Source organism: Cygnus olor, chromosome 18 (assembly GCF_009769625.2).
Source record: "Cygnus olor isolate bCygOlo1 chromosome 18, bCygOlo1.pri.v2, whole genome shotgun sequence".
NCBI classification, from domain to species: domain Eukaryota; kingdom Metazoa; phylum Chordata; class Aves; order Anseriformes; family Anatidae; genus Cygnus; species Cygnus olor.
Genome location: NC_049186.1, coordinates 7,927,735 through 7,944,632, shown reverse-complemented (window position 1 = coordinate 7,944,632; position 16,898 = coordinate 7,927,735). Strand labels below are relative to the sequence as shown.

Sequence of the window (16,898 nt, the reverse complement as noted above, 5' to 3'; positions counted from 1 at the left end):
TTATTAGAGGAGCTTTATTTTCTTCCAAAGCAATAGCGTATTTCGCCCACTGCTCCAACCCCCACAGACATTCCTCTATTTCTTATCTCACACAAACTTCATTCTGCAGAACTTGGGGTGACTGCAAACCCTTCCTGCGGAAAGAAGTATCATAATCCAATGCAACCACAACGCATTCGCTGCTCCTAACACACACCAAAAGACTGGCACTTGAGAGTGTTTTTAAAACATGTACTTTTTTTAAGATATCAGCATTGTTTACAAATCTTGTGCATTTAATTATGAAAGCATTGTCACTTCCCCTCTCAGCATTGTGTGCCTCCCGCTCTGGGCCTCTGCACTATTATTACAGGCAGGACTGGTAGTCTTATTAAGGTTGCCTGACACTTCCCATTAGAGGATGCCGTCTTCAGTTCCTTAGACCTTTGCCAGATTACAACCGTTCTGTTTGGATTTGTATGCGCCAATTTATGTTTCTGCCAGAATGGTTCCTCAGCTTCCCGAAAAAGTTTCAGCAAAAATACTTTGTTTTGAACCTGTTAAAAAGTTCTGGCCAGCTCTTCACCAAACAGTGCTAGTGGTCTGATGGGGCCAACGCAGCCCCTGGTGCCAAGCCCCAGAGCCCCCCAGTGCTGACCCCAGAGCCCCCTGGTGCTAAGCCCCAGCATGACCCCGGTGCTGAGCCCCTGAGCCCCCCGGTGCTGAGCCCCAGAGCCCCCGGCCGCCCCATAGCCCCTCACAGCCCCAGTGCCAGCTGCAGGCCTGAGGGCCGCTGCCGGGCCCAGGCCTAGGCCCGCTCCCTGCCAATGTGCGCAACATTGGGGTAGCAAGGAAGAAAATGCAGGTCGTCTTTTCCATTCACTTTTAAAATTAAATTCAGGAGATTCTACAAGACTGGTTTTAAGAATACACGGTCACAAGAATCTCTAAGCTTTTGATCGCGTAATTCTTCTGTCCACAGAGTAGTAGTTGTTGTGGAGTCACTCATTTCCCCCATTTTGACTTATCCAGATGGACCCACACATTATTCACCACAAAGTATTCTAACCTCCTGTGCAGACACAACCAGCAACTTTTCAGGAGTTTGCTCCAGCATTCCTGACTCCTGCATCTGCGTGCTTCACAGAGAGGTTTTTTTCCCCTCAATCCTCACAGGAAAGAAGGGGCAGCCCTTCCTCTCTGCAGGTGAGGAAGAGAGGTATAGATACTTTAAATCAGATGTACGCAGCCTCTCAACATACCATGGCATCGTCTGCATTTCACATCATCTGTCATTGACTCCTGTTGCAGGCTGGGGGCTGTACATCGATATACGTAAGGGCTACCCAGGGTTTCAAACTGGGCTCCTCACGAAACGGGAAGCAAATACTCAGTGTGACAAGTTAATGTAATTAATTGACTTGCTCGGAATTCTACTAAACTTCATGGCAAAGGAAGTAACAAAATCCAGTTTCTCCAGACAAAATCGCTCCATCGTTACTGCCAGACTTTCCCTTCTCCTGCAGTTCCTCGTGTCCTGTCACATCTGCAGTAAATGAGGTCAAGATCCAAGATCCTACAGACAACTGCTTCCTTCCTGATGCAGCCCTGATTCAACCCAGAGCTGGTCTGACCTCTGCATTCAAAAGGGAAAGGCAAAAAAAAGAGGATATGTAATTAAAGCCTGTATCTCACAGCAGACGAAGGAGAGGGCTGTGCTATCTGAAGCTGCACACGTGGCCTTCGTTCTGGTGTCTGCAGGCTTTTGAGGGCTTGACTTTGCAACTCCTACATGTGGCTAGCATTATGTGCATGTAATATGCTATGCCTGATGTGCCCTTCTAAAGCAATAAATAAATCCGAGGCACCACCAGGTAGAATTTTCCACGATGTCTACTGTACTTAGGACTCTGCTCTTCTGTAAGATCCACACTCTGAAAACCTTACCCTTGAACGTGCACGAAGGCAGCACTTTCTTCCATGAAGCCCCATTTCTGACAGCTACCAGGAAATCCCCCTCAAAGCAGCTCCTGACAACCACTGTGCAGGACGCTGGAAGTAGCAGACCCCATTCAGAACATTTCCCTTGTACAAATGCTACACAGAAAGCAAGGGGGTTGTCCTGCTCCTGGGACAAGTCACAGGGATTCATTTCCCCTTTGGGATCCTTGAAAAGCCCAAAATCCACACTCCTCTTAAATGACTGATTTTTGGTAGGGTGCTGCTTTCCTTACAAAAGACAGGCCAAGATGACATTTAGTGGGGACAGGGCCTGAAGAGAAGCTGTAGGGACGCACGTGTTTTATTGCAATTCACACTCGGCTCAGAAGCACGTTTCACTTCAAGATGTTGGTACTCTCTGGTGCGCTGGAGCTTCGTGACACCCTTCTGAGTATCATTCGCATATAGTAAGGCTCCTGAGAAGGTACAATTCTTCCTTATTTTTTTAAGGGGAAAGATCCAGAAAAGCATCAGAACTGTTAATCTGTTAATCCATTTCTCTTTCCTTAGACCCAGCTTTAGTAAGTCAATCCTCAACGAGCACACTTTAGCTGAGCCTCTGCTTTAGGTGACAGCCGCATATGGCATCCATAAACACCCCTTTCAAAACAAAGATGGCACTTGTCCCCAGGTTGCATTCATGTCACTGCCAATGTTCTCTGCAAGACTCCCGACCAAGTTCCTCTCACATTGTTCTATTTATTTGGCTAATGAACATCCAGGACAGCACGCTCCCAGTCAGTAAACAGGTCTCGCAAAGCCACCATGTAATCCTGAAAGCATATGCCACCCATGAGTCATGTATCTATTACCCAGTTCTGGTACCCAAGCCCATCTGGTTTGGGTGTGTTATCAAAACAGAGGTGAGTGAGATTTCAAATAGCATGGAAAAGCCACGTGAAACAGGTATATTTCCTCTAACTCCCAGTCAGTAGCTAATGGCAGGCCTGAGAGACAGACAACAGATGCTATCAGCTGCTCTCTGAATATATCCCTTACGAAAAAGGGGTCACTGGACAGAGTTATAGCAACTTGCAATCTCGCCTTCTCTTTTGAGCTGTTCTGTACACAGCACAAAGCTGAACTACTGCACTAGCTATTTTATTTTATTTACATTTATTCCCTATAAAAACTACACTCTTTTGGTGACAAAATTAAAGCTTTGCAAAGGGTGATTTGTGTAACAATCACATTTTAAGAAGTAGAGATGCCAGGAGGAGGACACATTGTTCCCATAACCTTCTGTATAAGGCTTAGTACTTTTTTTTTTCTCTTCAACTTAATTTAGGACCCCCTAACACAGTTGGAGGAAAAAAAAACCAGCAAAACCCCAAAACTTTTTTTTTTTTTTTTTTACAGCCCAATAGCCACAGAGGCCTAATTTGGTTTCACATATTCGTTTTATTCTCAGTAAGCACAGACAAAGAAAGCACAAGGGTGTGTGGTTGCATCTTCCCTATTGATATATTTATCTTCATTTATAAAGTATACAAATACATCAGTCATTGTGTAGAAAAATAGGTCAGAGGAGGAAGAGAAAATGTAACTGAGGCCTAGGGAAAATTCCAGGAGACCAGACTGTTGCATATGGACGTTACCAGTGGGCCTGTATTTCTCTACAGCTGCTGCACAGTGTAGGTTTTTGTAGCACATCAGATGCAGACAAAAAACAAGGAGCTGCAACATTAAGTCTGGTAAAAAGATATGACGACATTGAACAATGGGCAAGACATTGTCTCATAAGTTCACTTTTATATGTAAGAGAGTCATCTAGCACCAGAAAATAGCTGAAAACGATGTTGAGTGTCAAAACCCAAACTAATGCCTGCAGCGATTTCTGCACTCAAGAACTGCAGTCACATTTTCGTAGAGAGATGAAGGTAAAATAAGCAAAACATCTCAGAGAAAAGTGACCAATGAAAACACCACTTACCAAGATCTTTAAGCGTTTATCTTTTAAAAATAGCTGTCATGAAATAGGTATATGATAGAATATTATTTGAAGAAACCCTGGAATACTAATACTTATTTTCCTTCTTGTGACCTCCTCTTTTCCCCCAATTTGCGTGTAATGGAGATTTTACTTTTTGCACACTGCTTGGCCCTCCATTGCCAAGCACTCAAAAATATTAAATAGCTTGAGCTTGTCTTTAAGGCAACATGAACTGGCAAATCACTTAGCAATTCACATAGTATGGAAGCTTTTAAATATGTCTGCATTAAAATATATACATAAGCAAACAGGACTTTGTTTTCTTAAAGTTACCATTAAGTGTAAGCCAATGGCAACCTTATTTACAGTAAATGTATTTTTAATACAGCATTTTTCTTCCAGTAGCCATAGCTGCAAATTTCAAAATTAGTTGCCAATCCAGACATCCCAACTTTCAAACAATATCTTGGCACTGAAACATTTCTTTAACAGAGACACTTCTACCCCCTTCAAATATAGTAATTTTGCCTGCCAGTGAACAAAGCCCTTTGTGTGCTGTGCTCGACACTTGGCAGCAGCCAAACAAGCAGCTCAACACCATCCCAATCAAAGACAATGTGTTTTCCTACTTTCAGGGGCAATGTATCACTGCTATGCAACACCATTATTTAGGGTTTATCTGGGAGGGAGGAAAGGGACGGTGTACTTACCTTTGACAGCTGCAGTCTCAACAATCCTTACCATTTATATTAAATATAACAGTGCCTTCCTATAAGCTGATTCCCACAGTTGGATGATCTGGCTTCCTTTTTATGACGGTGGTTGTATTCTCTAAGTGGAATACCTAACAGACAGCACGGGTCTTACAGCACTTTGTTGTCCAAGGCTTCTGTGAGGATTTTCTGGGGGGCCCAACCCTACCTGTTCTGTTCCTCTGCTCACAGCAGGCCACGTGCTGCCTGTGCAGAGCTCCACAACATGCCCTGTTGAATGCAGGCACAGGTCTGCAGGAGCTGGCCATGTACCCGTGCCAAAATGAAAGGAGAAACATTGGAGAGATGTAAAGCACTGCAAGCTGAGGGCAGCAACAATTCACAGGCTTGGAAAATTATGTGGGCTTTACCTTTTACACTCCTGTTAACTCTGATTTTCATGAAGTAGGTGGTGTTGCTACAGCAACTGTCATATCACATCATTTCTGCTGTCTCTGTCACAGAGATCATCTTATTTTATCTTAAACTCAGATATGCAGTTCTTCCTCTGTTCTAAAGCTCTCTATTTTGGATATAAAAAAATACAGAAAACAGAGCTGCACCATATAAATGATACTTTTAAAAACGTAGTGAAGTCTGTAACATTTTTATTTGTTCTCCTTTTACATATGCAGAAGGAATAAAGAAAACAGCATTGACCATATTTACGGTGCTCCAGAGGTTCAGAAATAAATTAAGAGCAGGTCTCATGATAAAGATGCTTCGTGCTACCTTTAAGGGGTTTTTCCTACAGAAACAAACCCTGTGTTCTCGTGCACTTCACCAGAAGTAACTAATCCATTCACAGGTACAAACACCTTGCTTCCTCATGCCCGGGTCTATTTATGTACACACATTCCACACCGCTCACACCCAGCTTAGATGACACTTCCATCCACCGCACACAGTATGCTGTTCAGCTCACATACCTCAGCTGCTTAACCTGCAGCCTGGAAGAAGCACCTACTGAAGCAGCAGCCTTATTTTCACCTGTTTGGGAACATTTCTCCTACCCGCTAGGCACAAAGTGGCCACCCCGGCTTTGCAGCTCCCTGGCTGACTGTCACAGGAACTTTGCTCAACCTTGTTTGCCTCCATTTCACTGCCGGGGTAAGGTCTTCCAGTATTCCATGCACGAGTAAAACTCAGTAAAATACTAATGACTGAAAGGCTCTATTGAATTTTTGTTATTAACATGAATTCCAACTCAAACATTCACAGATTTTTCCTTTAAAAAATAAAAAATAAGCAACATTAGTAAATATTCAGTTCCACCTTCTGGCTACTCAGGATACTAGAGAAAACCTGTTGATAATGAAAGGCTATGTTGAAGCCCTGAGCTGCTAGCACAGCTCAGACCCCAGCTCAAGCTCTGCCACAGCCTAAGCCGGTACGTATTTGTGCCTGCCTCTTTGCAAGCTCTTCCAGTCCCTTGCAAAACAACGAATCCAGTCACCCAATTGCACCTCATTGCTACAAGGACAGGCCCTGGGCAGGTGGAAGTCTGCCTACATGAATCTAACCCTTGGGCAAGAATTGTCTTGTGTCCCTGGCTAAAGGCTGTGTACGCAATTAAGATGCCAAACGGCCTTTAGTTCTGCTGACCACTTTGTAAGCTTCATTTCAGTGCCCGACTACAGTTACTCTTTAGATCAATTTCCTAGAGAAACAAATTTTGTGTGGCCATGCTGTGCACAACTGCGTAGCCTCTTCCCAAGAACTTTTGAAGCTGTTGGCCAACTTCAAACAAATTTGGCAGAGATATATCAGTCTCAAACATGTATTACTAACAAGCTTTGTGAAAACAACATACAAAGAAATTCTTAATTCCCTGACCGAAAGAAGGCCTCACAATCTCTGTTACATGTCAGAGAATCCATGGAGATTTTGCTACTCATGGAACTAATAGGAAGGAAGAAAAATCTTTACCAAGTTATCATTTGCTATGGCAGTCATGAAAGTCACTTATATGCGTAATTCCAGTAGAGAATGAGAGGAGTCTTTTCACCTTATCCCACCCACTCATTTACTATTTCCAGTAATCACAAGCAAAATTATTTGACAACTGCCCTGTCACTTGATAATCCCTCTGAATTCGGCAGACACATCTAGGACTGATAGCCATTAAAACCATCATGGACATATCCTGTCTTAACAATCACTGCAGAAGATGGTCAGATGTGGACTATCAAGCTGTCTGGTAGCACCTGAGCATATATTTAAAAGCTGTGTGGGAAAAGAGCTTTTTTTGAATCACCTGCACCACTTATGTAGCAAGCAACTGAAGTCTTCCAATAAAACCCAGCAGGAGTGTTTGGGAACCAACAGATTTGTTCTGGCAGCAATGGGACATTCATTATTGGCTTTGGGGTGGGGAGTGTTTTGACTTGTTTTTGTAAATATTTTGTTAAAATGCAGGACAAAAAGCTAGATGATGAACACTGGGTAGGACTTACAGCTAAGAATCAGTGTCTAGATTTATGCTGGAAACTGCACGTTTCTGCCCAGTTGGGGGCTAGACACTGACACAGCTCAGTATTTGCAGGACCAAAGACTCCTCCTAACCTTCTTCTTACTCACCTTGCTGTTATTGCAGAGTTACAAATGCTCACAATAATGGAAGCTCAGGGAAGAATGAGTTAAACTTTGCAAAGAAAAACAAGCAGGAGAAACACCTTTCCTCTTTCTGCTTAACTGGATAATTGGTTAACAGGAACCTGCTTGATGAGTTTCAGCAGCTCCTGGAGATCAGGCAAGGCTGCTTCTGAGAGCAGCTAAAGCTGCTGACTGTATAAACATCTTTAAGCCAACCAACAGGGTACCCCTCGCTAAGATGGTTGTTTTTTTTTTTTTTTTTTTTTACAGCCAAGATTTTCAGAAGGCAATGAAGCAATTCGTAGAGCAGTGACCCATCCAAACCTGGTAAGAGCAGGGAACTGAACTATTTCAGGCAGAATATTTAATATAGACATAAAACTGATCTTAAAACTATCCTATGGTCAGAAGAAATCCATTTCAAAAATGCTGAAGCAAATGAAGACTAAATTCTCACTGCAATGTACAGAGCATAACAGCAAGATTCTCACAAATAAGTAACAGGTCCTGTCCTGGTAATTCAAGGGGCTAAGAAAATTATAGTCCTAAAGATTCACATGACAAATGTGACAACCAATGGGCTTCGCTGGATCTGTAAAATCCTCTGGGCTTAATAATCAATACCATTCATGTATAACACAAAGATTTTACTCAAGTAATTAGCGTTTGAGTCTAAAGAGAAAGTACAAGAGTTGATTTTCACACGGGGATTTATACTGTCCTATATAAGCTGTACGCATATGCACATGAGATTAAAAAAAACAAGATTTTTCCACAGCTTATCCAAGTTCAAAACTCTAGTTAGACATAAATGTATTATCAAAGCAGCACCTACAGCAATCAGTGAAAAACGCTGGAAGAGATTTATTAAGCACCCTCCATATTCTCATCCTGTCTTGTATTTATTCATCCTGATGTTTCAATTAACCGAGTGCTGATAAATGGACATTTACACAAGCCGAGCTCTAACATCAAGAACCAAGCTCTCCCTGCCTGAAGCTGTCAGTCGACATCAGCCACTGTCAGTCGACACCAGCCGAGACTTCCCAGGGGTTTCTTTCTCCCAGGCTCTCTTCTTTCTGAGGATGCAGGAGACATTAAGAGAAGGCATCTGTAAATACATTCTACAGAACAACATAAAGACTTCGGGAAAAAAGTATGCCAGCATTCGCTAGTGCCCGTCTGCTCAGACACAGCTCAAGGAGTCTGATAAAGTAGCCATAAGAACAGGCTTCCAGGCTGAGTACTGCCTGTATGAAACCAACCCACAACCCCCACACTTCAAGAGAGACATGTGTCCCTTCATAAAGTAACACCACTGCTTGTGATAATGTTTTGTGCCCCCTTCTGAAGCCTTGTGCTTTTGTACTATTCTTTAATTCAAGGGTGCCATCCGAGATGTTAGGGTTTCAAATCCAGAGCCAACTTTCCAAAACACACTGTATTCTGAAAAGCCCATTTTTGTTTCACAGAAAAATAAATGAGTTTGCATCATAAAGCCTTTATCCCCCCAAACCCAAAGCCTCCCATACTGTTAAAAATCAAATCCAGCTTTATTTTCCTGCATGAGTCAGGCTGCATGCAAACAGCTCTGGAGGAAGGCGAGCTTGGGATGCAGAACTGGACTGCAGTACCAAATCCAGAGTGGGATACTTGTTCTTCTAACAGCACACTCCTATTTCCCCAAGATATTTGCTAATATTTTCATCTTACAACTAGAGGAAAACCACCCTCTTCCCCCCAAAAAGAAGTTTTACAGATTATAAAGACAAACAAGGACAGACTTTATTATTTTAACAATTATTGCTATTTTCAGAGCTCCAGCAAAGCTATTTCCTTCCATAATTGGACTTCAATCAAACCCTAGTGAAGCTTTTGATCTTGGAAAGAGTAACAACATAGCTCTGTTATCGGCACACAGGGGGCAAAGAGTAGGACATCAAGAATTTTTCAATAAAAGAAAGTTAATTGCTTTGACTTATATTTACCAAAGGTCATGACTACAAGTTCTGACTGCACGTACATAACGGTGCACACTGAGAAATCTTGCACAGACTGGCCAAAGTAAGTGTTGGGATTATACTATTTGTGTATTAAAAAAAAAAAAGGAAGAAAAAGGCAGCAAAACAATGCTAGATTACTATCCAAATATACCCCAGTGGATGTCCTGCCAAATAGCAAATATGTGGCTGTAAGCTCCAAACTGAAATAAAAGCTTGGCCAGAAGCCCAGAGCTTCACTGTATTTTGCTCAGCTAGCCATAGTCTGGCAGAACAGAGTGAACACATTCTCAGCCACGTGATAAAGAAGCCAGTCGGGCCAAGCTGATTTCCTTGTGTTGGTTAAATGTGATCTTCAGACTGTACACACCAGCGGCTTTGGGAAAACGTGAGAAAGTGGGAAACAACAAGCCATGGGCTATAAACTAAAGGGCAGAAGAAAAATCACTTAAGGGGTTTTGCTTAAACACATGTCGACAGGGCTGTGTTTTAAGTAGGGGTTGACTGGGCTCACAGGGCTCAGCACATGCTACAAAAGTGCTGAGCACTGTGCATTCACCTGGACATAAGCAGTTAAACACCATCTCCTCCAAGCATGCAGACCCTGAAAGGACCTGATTCTGAAAAAACACTGAATTCTTCACAGTACAGGATTAGGAGAGCCTCTTGTGAGTAGCTCAGAAAAACACTGCACAACTTCAAGTCCCGTAATGCAGGAGAATTAGAGGTACTTAGGCCTCTCAGGATGGGGCCCAGTAAAGGAAAGTTATGAACCTGACAGTGGTACACATCCCCCATGGCTCAGATTTTGCTGACACTACTTGGAACAGCCACCAGACAGTAGTACTGAGCACTGAGGAACATTCATGAACTGAGATAAAACTTGGCCAGAGGATTCAATCCAAAAAAACATACAGGGCATAATGGGCCAGAAGCTGCCCCAATTATAAGGTAGTATATTTTGATAGCAGTGATAATGTTTTCAAATAACCGACTCGGGAAGAGATCAACAGCATCCCTGGCCAGCACCAGAAGTGCACGTGATGTCTGAGAGCATGCTGCATGCAGGAGCGGAAAGAGAAGCCACCGAAGGAGCCCTGAGAAGCACATCCCTGCTGCAGATAAGAGCAACTCAGATGAAACGCTCATGAGAGCGCCTAAGAAAAGTGAGATTTGTTTACTTTCTAACAGAAATAAATTGATAAACTATACACGTGCAGTAGCTGGTGAAATCAGAGACACACACGGGTTGACAATTACACCTCCAGCTCCTTCCTTCTGTTTGGCTCATGGTTTCTTTTCACGTGTTCAGAAGAGCTTCCAGAGACTACCATGACTTTCAACAATGACTTCAGCCGCATCGCACTGAGAAAATTGAACAGATAAGAATATGTAAAAGTGTGTCCTAAACCAGGCGCTATGTCCAGTCCAACAGAGATCAGCCCTTCTGTGAGCAGCCACGTGACTGTGAAGGGACAAATGTCAGGTCTCGGAGCCTGGACAATCTAGGCCCTGATTTTTTTTAAGTGCTGAGATACCAACTTAGCAGAGGTGTTTCAAATAGACAGACACCCGAACTGCAGCTGTCCAACACTTGTAGCTGAAGGCTTGAGGTCTAACCTCCTTAAAAGGTGGATACGCAGGTGAACTTTAACTATGCTGTACTCTTTCCTAATTCTCTCATAGTTTAAGTGATGCAGGTGTTCAGAAGGTCAACCTCCTGCTCCCATTTACTCAAGCCTGTATTACTCTCAACAAATGGCTCAATCACCATAAGGACCAGACCAGTACCACTTCAGAAAAACCTGCACCTTATCAATACTCTAATTCACACAGGACAAAATGCAGTGTAAGGCATTAGGAGAACACAGTTAAGTAACATGGCAAAATCTTGGTATCCGATTTAAACCCATATTGGATATCTATGCTCTTCTCTTCCAAGAAAAATAGTCTTCACTACTAACAGGGGAATTAATTTCTTGCTTATCACTGTACTCACAGTGGTGCAGAGGGCAGGCCCTACACAGCTGGTAACAAAGGCCAGGCTGTGGTCAGGGCCTTGGGACTAACCTGCTCAGGTAGCTGCAGTCCCAGGAGAAGGCTGGAAACATGAGAGTGGGAATTAAACAGAGGTGCCCTACAATTCTCATTTTCACTCCCCAGCGCCTGCACACTCCTTAGCACTCCTCAGAGCAGCACTCACCAGCTGACTGGGGCCGTCCTGACCACCCACCTCCAGGTGCCGACTTGCACTGCCTGCATCCCAAGTCCTCATTGCTCCTCCCTCACCCTGCCGTAAGCAAAGAGAACAGGGCTCCTCCGTGGGGCTGGCCCAATGTACACGATGGGTGTACCACATGAAGTTACCTCACAATGCATGAAACATATAAAAAATATATACTGTCGTCAAAACTTAACGTAGACATCCATATGCTGCTGTGATGAACCTCAAGTGGCACTGAGCTCGGCGCTTGCAGCAACTTCAGAACTGCACCTGAATTTTACTCTCCCAACGTTAAGCTCAAGGCAATGTCTTAGACTTATCTTAATAAATAAAAAAAATAGGCAAAGCAAAAAAAATTGTAACATTTCCATATAAAATTTCTCCAACTTAGTTCTGAGAAAGCAGGATGAAACTTGAGAGTTTCCATACAGCTTTCTCCCCCCCCCCCTTTTTTTTTTTTAAAAAAAAGGACACTTCATATAGCGTATACCACTGTATGATGCCAGTGTCAGACCAAATGTACTTTTAGGACTCAGGTAAGCGTTACCTTACCTAAAAGGGTATTGAAACATCTTGGTGCTGGGCTGGAAGCAGAAGGTGGTTCTGTTGTAACAGACTCCTAAATGCCCTGACAAGTATGTGCGTTCAGGGCAGAGGGAAGGGGATGCGAAGGGAGCAGGGGAGTCGATCCAGCAGCGCCGTATTAGACTGCAAGCGTGTTGTGTCATTACAGCTTTATCCCGACACACCCATATTTACAGCACACAATGTACTGTACAATTCACAATGCCAAGAAACTCAACATATCTAATCTGGCAGAAAAACAAAGTCATATCAGGTTAATCCAATTCTTAAATTGCACAACTTCGAAAAGCCAATAGGAAAACAAGCCTTCCCCTAGCTCCCGCTCCCCCTTTCCTCCTCCCAGCACACATACCCTGCCACGACCTACTTTTCTCTTTGATCCCTGAACATTTTTAGCCCACTCTCACTGTCCCATGTTTCTCATTCACTTCTAACCCACCTCCACCCCAGACCCTGATGGAAAGTTACGCTGATTAGAACAAGCTGTAAAAGGAAGCTTTGTGCAGAGCGCCCGGGCTAAAACGCACTGCGGAGAATGAATGGCAGGACACATACACAAGGTCACTTGGACGTGTGCCCACATGTGATACTGCAATAATTGTGATAAGATAACAGGCCTCAAATTTAAACTTGGCTGACTGCAAGGGAGTTTCAAATTGGGCAGTGGAGCTGGAACGCTTCTGCTGCACCAGAGGAACAGGATATAGCAAGGCTGCATAAACACTCAGCTTTTTAGGTAAAATAACTTTGCTCAACTTCAGAAGATCAAGATTGTTCCATTACCTGCATTTGGTGCTTTTGGGATTTCGCCTGCAAATCATACAGCTGGTTTTCCAACTTCTCTTTTTAAATGAAACCTTAGAGTCATGTAATCACACAACTCCAGGAGATGAGGATTTTAAAGGAAGAATAATGGTGGAAAAAAGTTTGACACCCGCTGGCAACCAATTAAACCTCGTTTCTTGTAGATTTGTTTCTCAAAGTGAATCACCATCTCATGGTGTCTAGAAGGGTGTCAGCTCTCATCGAAGCACTTCACACACATCAGGCATTTTAAAGGTTTTATGTAAATTCTCTGATATAGAAAATGCACATTAACATTACAGCTCTTCCTGCTCACTAACATATTCCTATCATATCCAGTCATTTATTTTCATGACATTTTAGCAGTGTAATTACTCTATCAGAATCTCAACTTGCTTGCCACATTTGCCTGTAATCAGCCTATATACTCAAAAATCTCGATCAGGAGCACACAAGAGGCCATACACACCTAGCATAAGGTTTGCTTTCACAGCAAATCATGCAAGAAAACCCACAACATCCATCTATCACAGTCAGCGACAGAGCTGCAAGAGTTACATACACAAAATGGCCAAATGCCCCACGCTGTAACATGGGGCCACAGCTGCAGGGATTACAGACGTCAGTAACATCTGTATTTCCACTATGCAGCACAAAGACAGAGGGAACACAGTGGTATGTCTGATTGCTGCAGGCTCCTTCAAATTAAGTCAGTTTAACCCTCTCTGTTGTGATGAGGAGCAGGATTTGTTTTCAACTGCCAGTTCCTACTTACTAAGCACCGAGCTGGTTTTGAAACTGACTTCTTGCTGGAGTGGGACTCATTTCCAAACCTTGCAATGGTGAGTTTGTGAAAGTGACCAAACCATTTTAAATCGCCTCCTTTATTTCAATGCAGCCCCTCTCATTTTGAGTCTGTTCTATACTCCATAGCCTTGAGTAACATAGGCTTCTACGAGAAGGTTTAGTACTATTACTTCAGTATTCTCTAAACACTGATAGCTCCATAAAACAGCTCTGCAGGAGTATTTTGTCTTTCGAAGTTTCACGTTAATGTTTCTTCCCTTTTCCAAAAGGCAATCTACAGTTTCTTTCCCTGCCTCCTCAGAATCTCAAGTCATAAACAGTTCCTAGTGAGACCACATTTAAACTCAGTTTTGGATGCCTTCCTCTGCATTACTATTGCTGAGTTATCAGGTCACCTCAAATAACGCTGCATCCACATACAGGAATTAAGAGAGTGGCCAGCCTTGCAAGTGTTCCAAAAAAAGTTAAGGTCCAGTCATTGCCACACAAAGTAATGGATCTTGCTGGGGATGGAGAGCCCTGTTCATTCATTTGTTTATTAAATTCAGGAGTACCAACCAGCTCTGTAATGAATTACTTAATCTTTGACCTATTGTCCACAGCCATGTTCCAGAACAAAGAATTTATAGCAAGCTGAGCTCCCTAAGGCTAATTGGAAAAGAACTTTTTTTCCTTTAAAACTATTATCCATCCTCAACCTATCTTTGTCACAAAATGCATTTTCACCTCTCTGCTTATACACCTGAATATCTAAGGATGACATTTTGTCACAGACGAGCTACTGCCATAGTTCACTCTGACATCTGCTTGTAGTAAACACACGCTAAAACATTGATCTATGGGTACCTGCCAAGTTATGTTCCAGTAATAACTTACATTTTCACTCCAGTTAACGAGGACCTGAGTTTTCTAGGACCCTAACGCAATCTGGATTTTTTATTCTTTGTTCTACAAATGGCCACACACCAAAACACAAGCTTGCGAGCAAAGGGTGCCAAAATCCTCGATGCCTGTTTTCATTAAACAGCAAATAATATGAACAAGAGAATACTAGCAGTAAGATGAAGAGCTAAAGCTGTTTCTCTAAAAGTTGAGCAGAGAACCCCTAAGCAAAAGAGTGCCACATCAGAGACACTAAGCAAGGGTGCTGGATGGTGTACAATGAAAATCTGGGCTGAATTTAGCCCTGGCAAGATTTAGTTCAACCAGAGAATGGGACAGGGAAGCAAAACTATACAACAGCTTCAAAGCTGGTCAGAAAATGAGGTTGAACAATAACCTGTAGTCATTTAAAACTTGATGGATGGCACCTCAGTTACACAAAGCTGAAGTGCCCTGAAGAACCCCTGCAGAAAAAAGAAATGATGAAATGCCTAACAGACACTGCCTTACCTGCCCGTGTTAGCTCTCCCCCCGTTACATCTGAAGCTCTCAGGTCCCAGCTCAGCTTTGTGACAGCTTCTTTAACGCTGTTTGCTGGCTCCTTCGATGCCATTTGCTCATGAAACATTGCCATACAAGCTACAAAATCTGTTTATACTGTATTCATTTTGACACAGATGTGCATTTTAACATCCATTTTCTATATTTACTCCTCACATATAACTTACTCCATTAGTTCCTACTGGATTTGAGGTTTGCTTTAAACAATTGCTTTTTTCCAGACCCTTCGCCATTTACCTCACATAGAATAGCTCAAACCACTGTTTTTCTTGCATATAACTTAGTTGAAATGCTCCTTCCTGATCCTCACAATCTTTTGTGGAATCCTGACAAAATATTGCAATATATTTTATGAAAGTAAGACTTTTCAAAAGCAAGCTAATGATTATGTCAGTGTGTAATACAAATATTAAATAGCTGCACGACATTCTGCCAGCCAAGCTTCTGATTTCATAATGATCTAAAGTACTCTTTACTGATGACAAGTATGTCCTTCCATTCTGAGGGAACTCCACTGGTATGCTGAGACCAGCTACCCCCCTTAAAAAAGTCCAGAAAGATCAATGAGAAGAGAATGGATGGTGACATTTCGCTGGTCCACCTAGGAGCTGCTGAAGGAGGGCAGTCAACAAGCTGTGCTGAAATCAGCGGCACCACACGAGAAGTAAAGTACTCATCGCTGAGACTCACTGGGCAGAATCTGGCCGCTGCTGGCTCCCACAACTGCCAATCTGCTGTCATATAAATATGTAGAGATTGAAACAATTTAGTATGTTTCCTCATAGCTTCATCTAATCAGATAGCATCAATGTCTTTATATACATCTCCTGATGACATCTTGTCTCTTAACTCTAACATATTGTTTCACGAAAGACTTCAGGGTGTACTCGCTTCTTAAAAATCAACCCCCTGCACCAGATGACCAGTCAGCCAAACACGCTGAGGTGGGAAGCAGGGCTAGGAGAAAGTCACAGCATTTTCCTAGGTAACTGCAACAAGTTCAACTCTTGGCATCCCTGAAACACCTTCCTCGAGGGACAAAACCCACGCTTGCTCCCTCTGCGTACCCTCTTCCTAACACCAGACAGCCCTTACACACTTACACAGCTGGATCTGTGTGGAAGGCACCGTTCCACAGGAGAACTCAAGCATCAGGCCATGTACATTTTTAAAGTATAGTACAAAACCCAAGATCTTTCTTGCTGTGTACTGTTTGTAACTCCTAAGAAACTTCAAGTTCTTTCACGTAGTTGAGCAATTATTTAACCAATAATCAACATTTAATAGCGAATATTAAAATTAGATCTTTTGAAAGAGACACAGTGTTCTTGCTTCTAGCATTAACAAGGCTTGTTCGTTCAGCACTTTTTCCCCTTGTTATCATGTGACAGGCTATTTTTAATATTTGCCAGAATATATTTTGCATCTTCCTTTGATCCAGAAAGCAGCATGCGAGGCTTGCCTGGATATTGCCTTCCCCTTGCAACGCACAGAGCTGCGCTTTTCCACTTGACTGCAATTTCGGCACCGGCTGGTAATGGCAGGAGCACGCAGCCACGCACGCGTGCCTGCTGCTCTAGCACAGGCCGTGCTGAGCAGCCTGCACAGGGGACTGCCACGTGCCCGGAGCACATGGTGGTGCAGGCAGCAGCCATTCAGAGCCTCACGTGAGAGTCAATGTGAAGAGCAGCTCTGGTACAGCCTGCCGGGCGGTTTAGCTGGTCATTCCTTTGTTATCACGTGGGACACCAAAGGTGAGGAAGCGCCCGGCTCCT

At 43.1% G+C, this 16,898-nt stretch overlaps 1 protein-coding gene and 1 long non-coding RNA gene across 5 annotated transcripts in view; both read right to left on the bottom strand.

Moving 5' to 3' along the window:
* HLF (HLF transcription factor, PAR bZIP family member) overlaps positions 1 to 16,898 on the bottom strand; it is a 35,829-nt gene that overhangs the window by 12,809 nt on the left and 6,122 nt on the right. Inside the window, exon 3 of one of the 4 annotated variants that reach the window (XM_040530350.1) lies at positions 14,535 to 15,857. The exons of the other annotated variants lie outside the window; for them this stretch is intronic. Within the exon in view, the coding sequence (XP_040386284.1) occupies positions 15,574 to 15,857 (284 nt within the window). The 3' untranslated portion in view covers positions 14,535 to 15,573. Of the gene's footprint in view, positions 1 to 14,534; positions 15,858 to 16,898 lie in introns of those variants that run through there. 4 annotated transcript variants of the gene reach the window in all.
* LOC121056878 lies at positions 10,409 to 11,942 on the bottom strand. Its single transcript, XR_005813550.1, has 2 exons — positions 11,331 to 11,942; positions 10,409 to 10,625 (listed from the first exon to the last, which is right to left on the bottom strand). It is a non-coding gene; the product is annotated as an uncharacterized LOC121056878 (long non-coding RNA).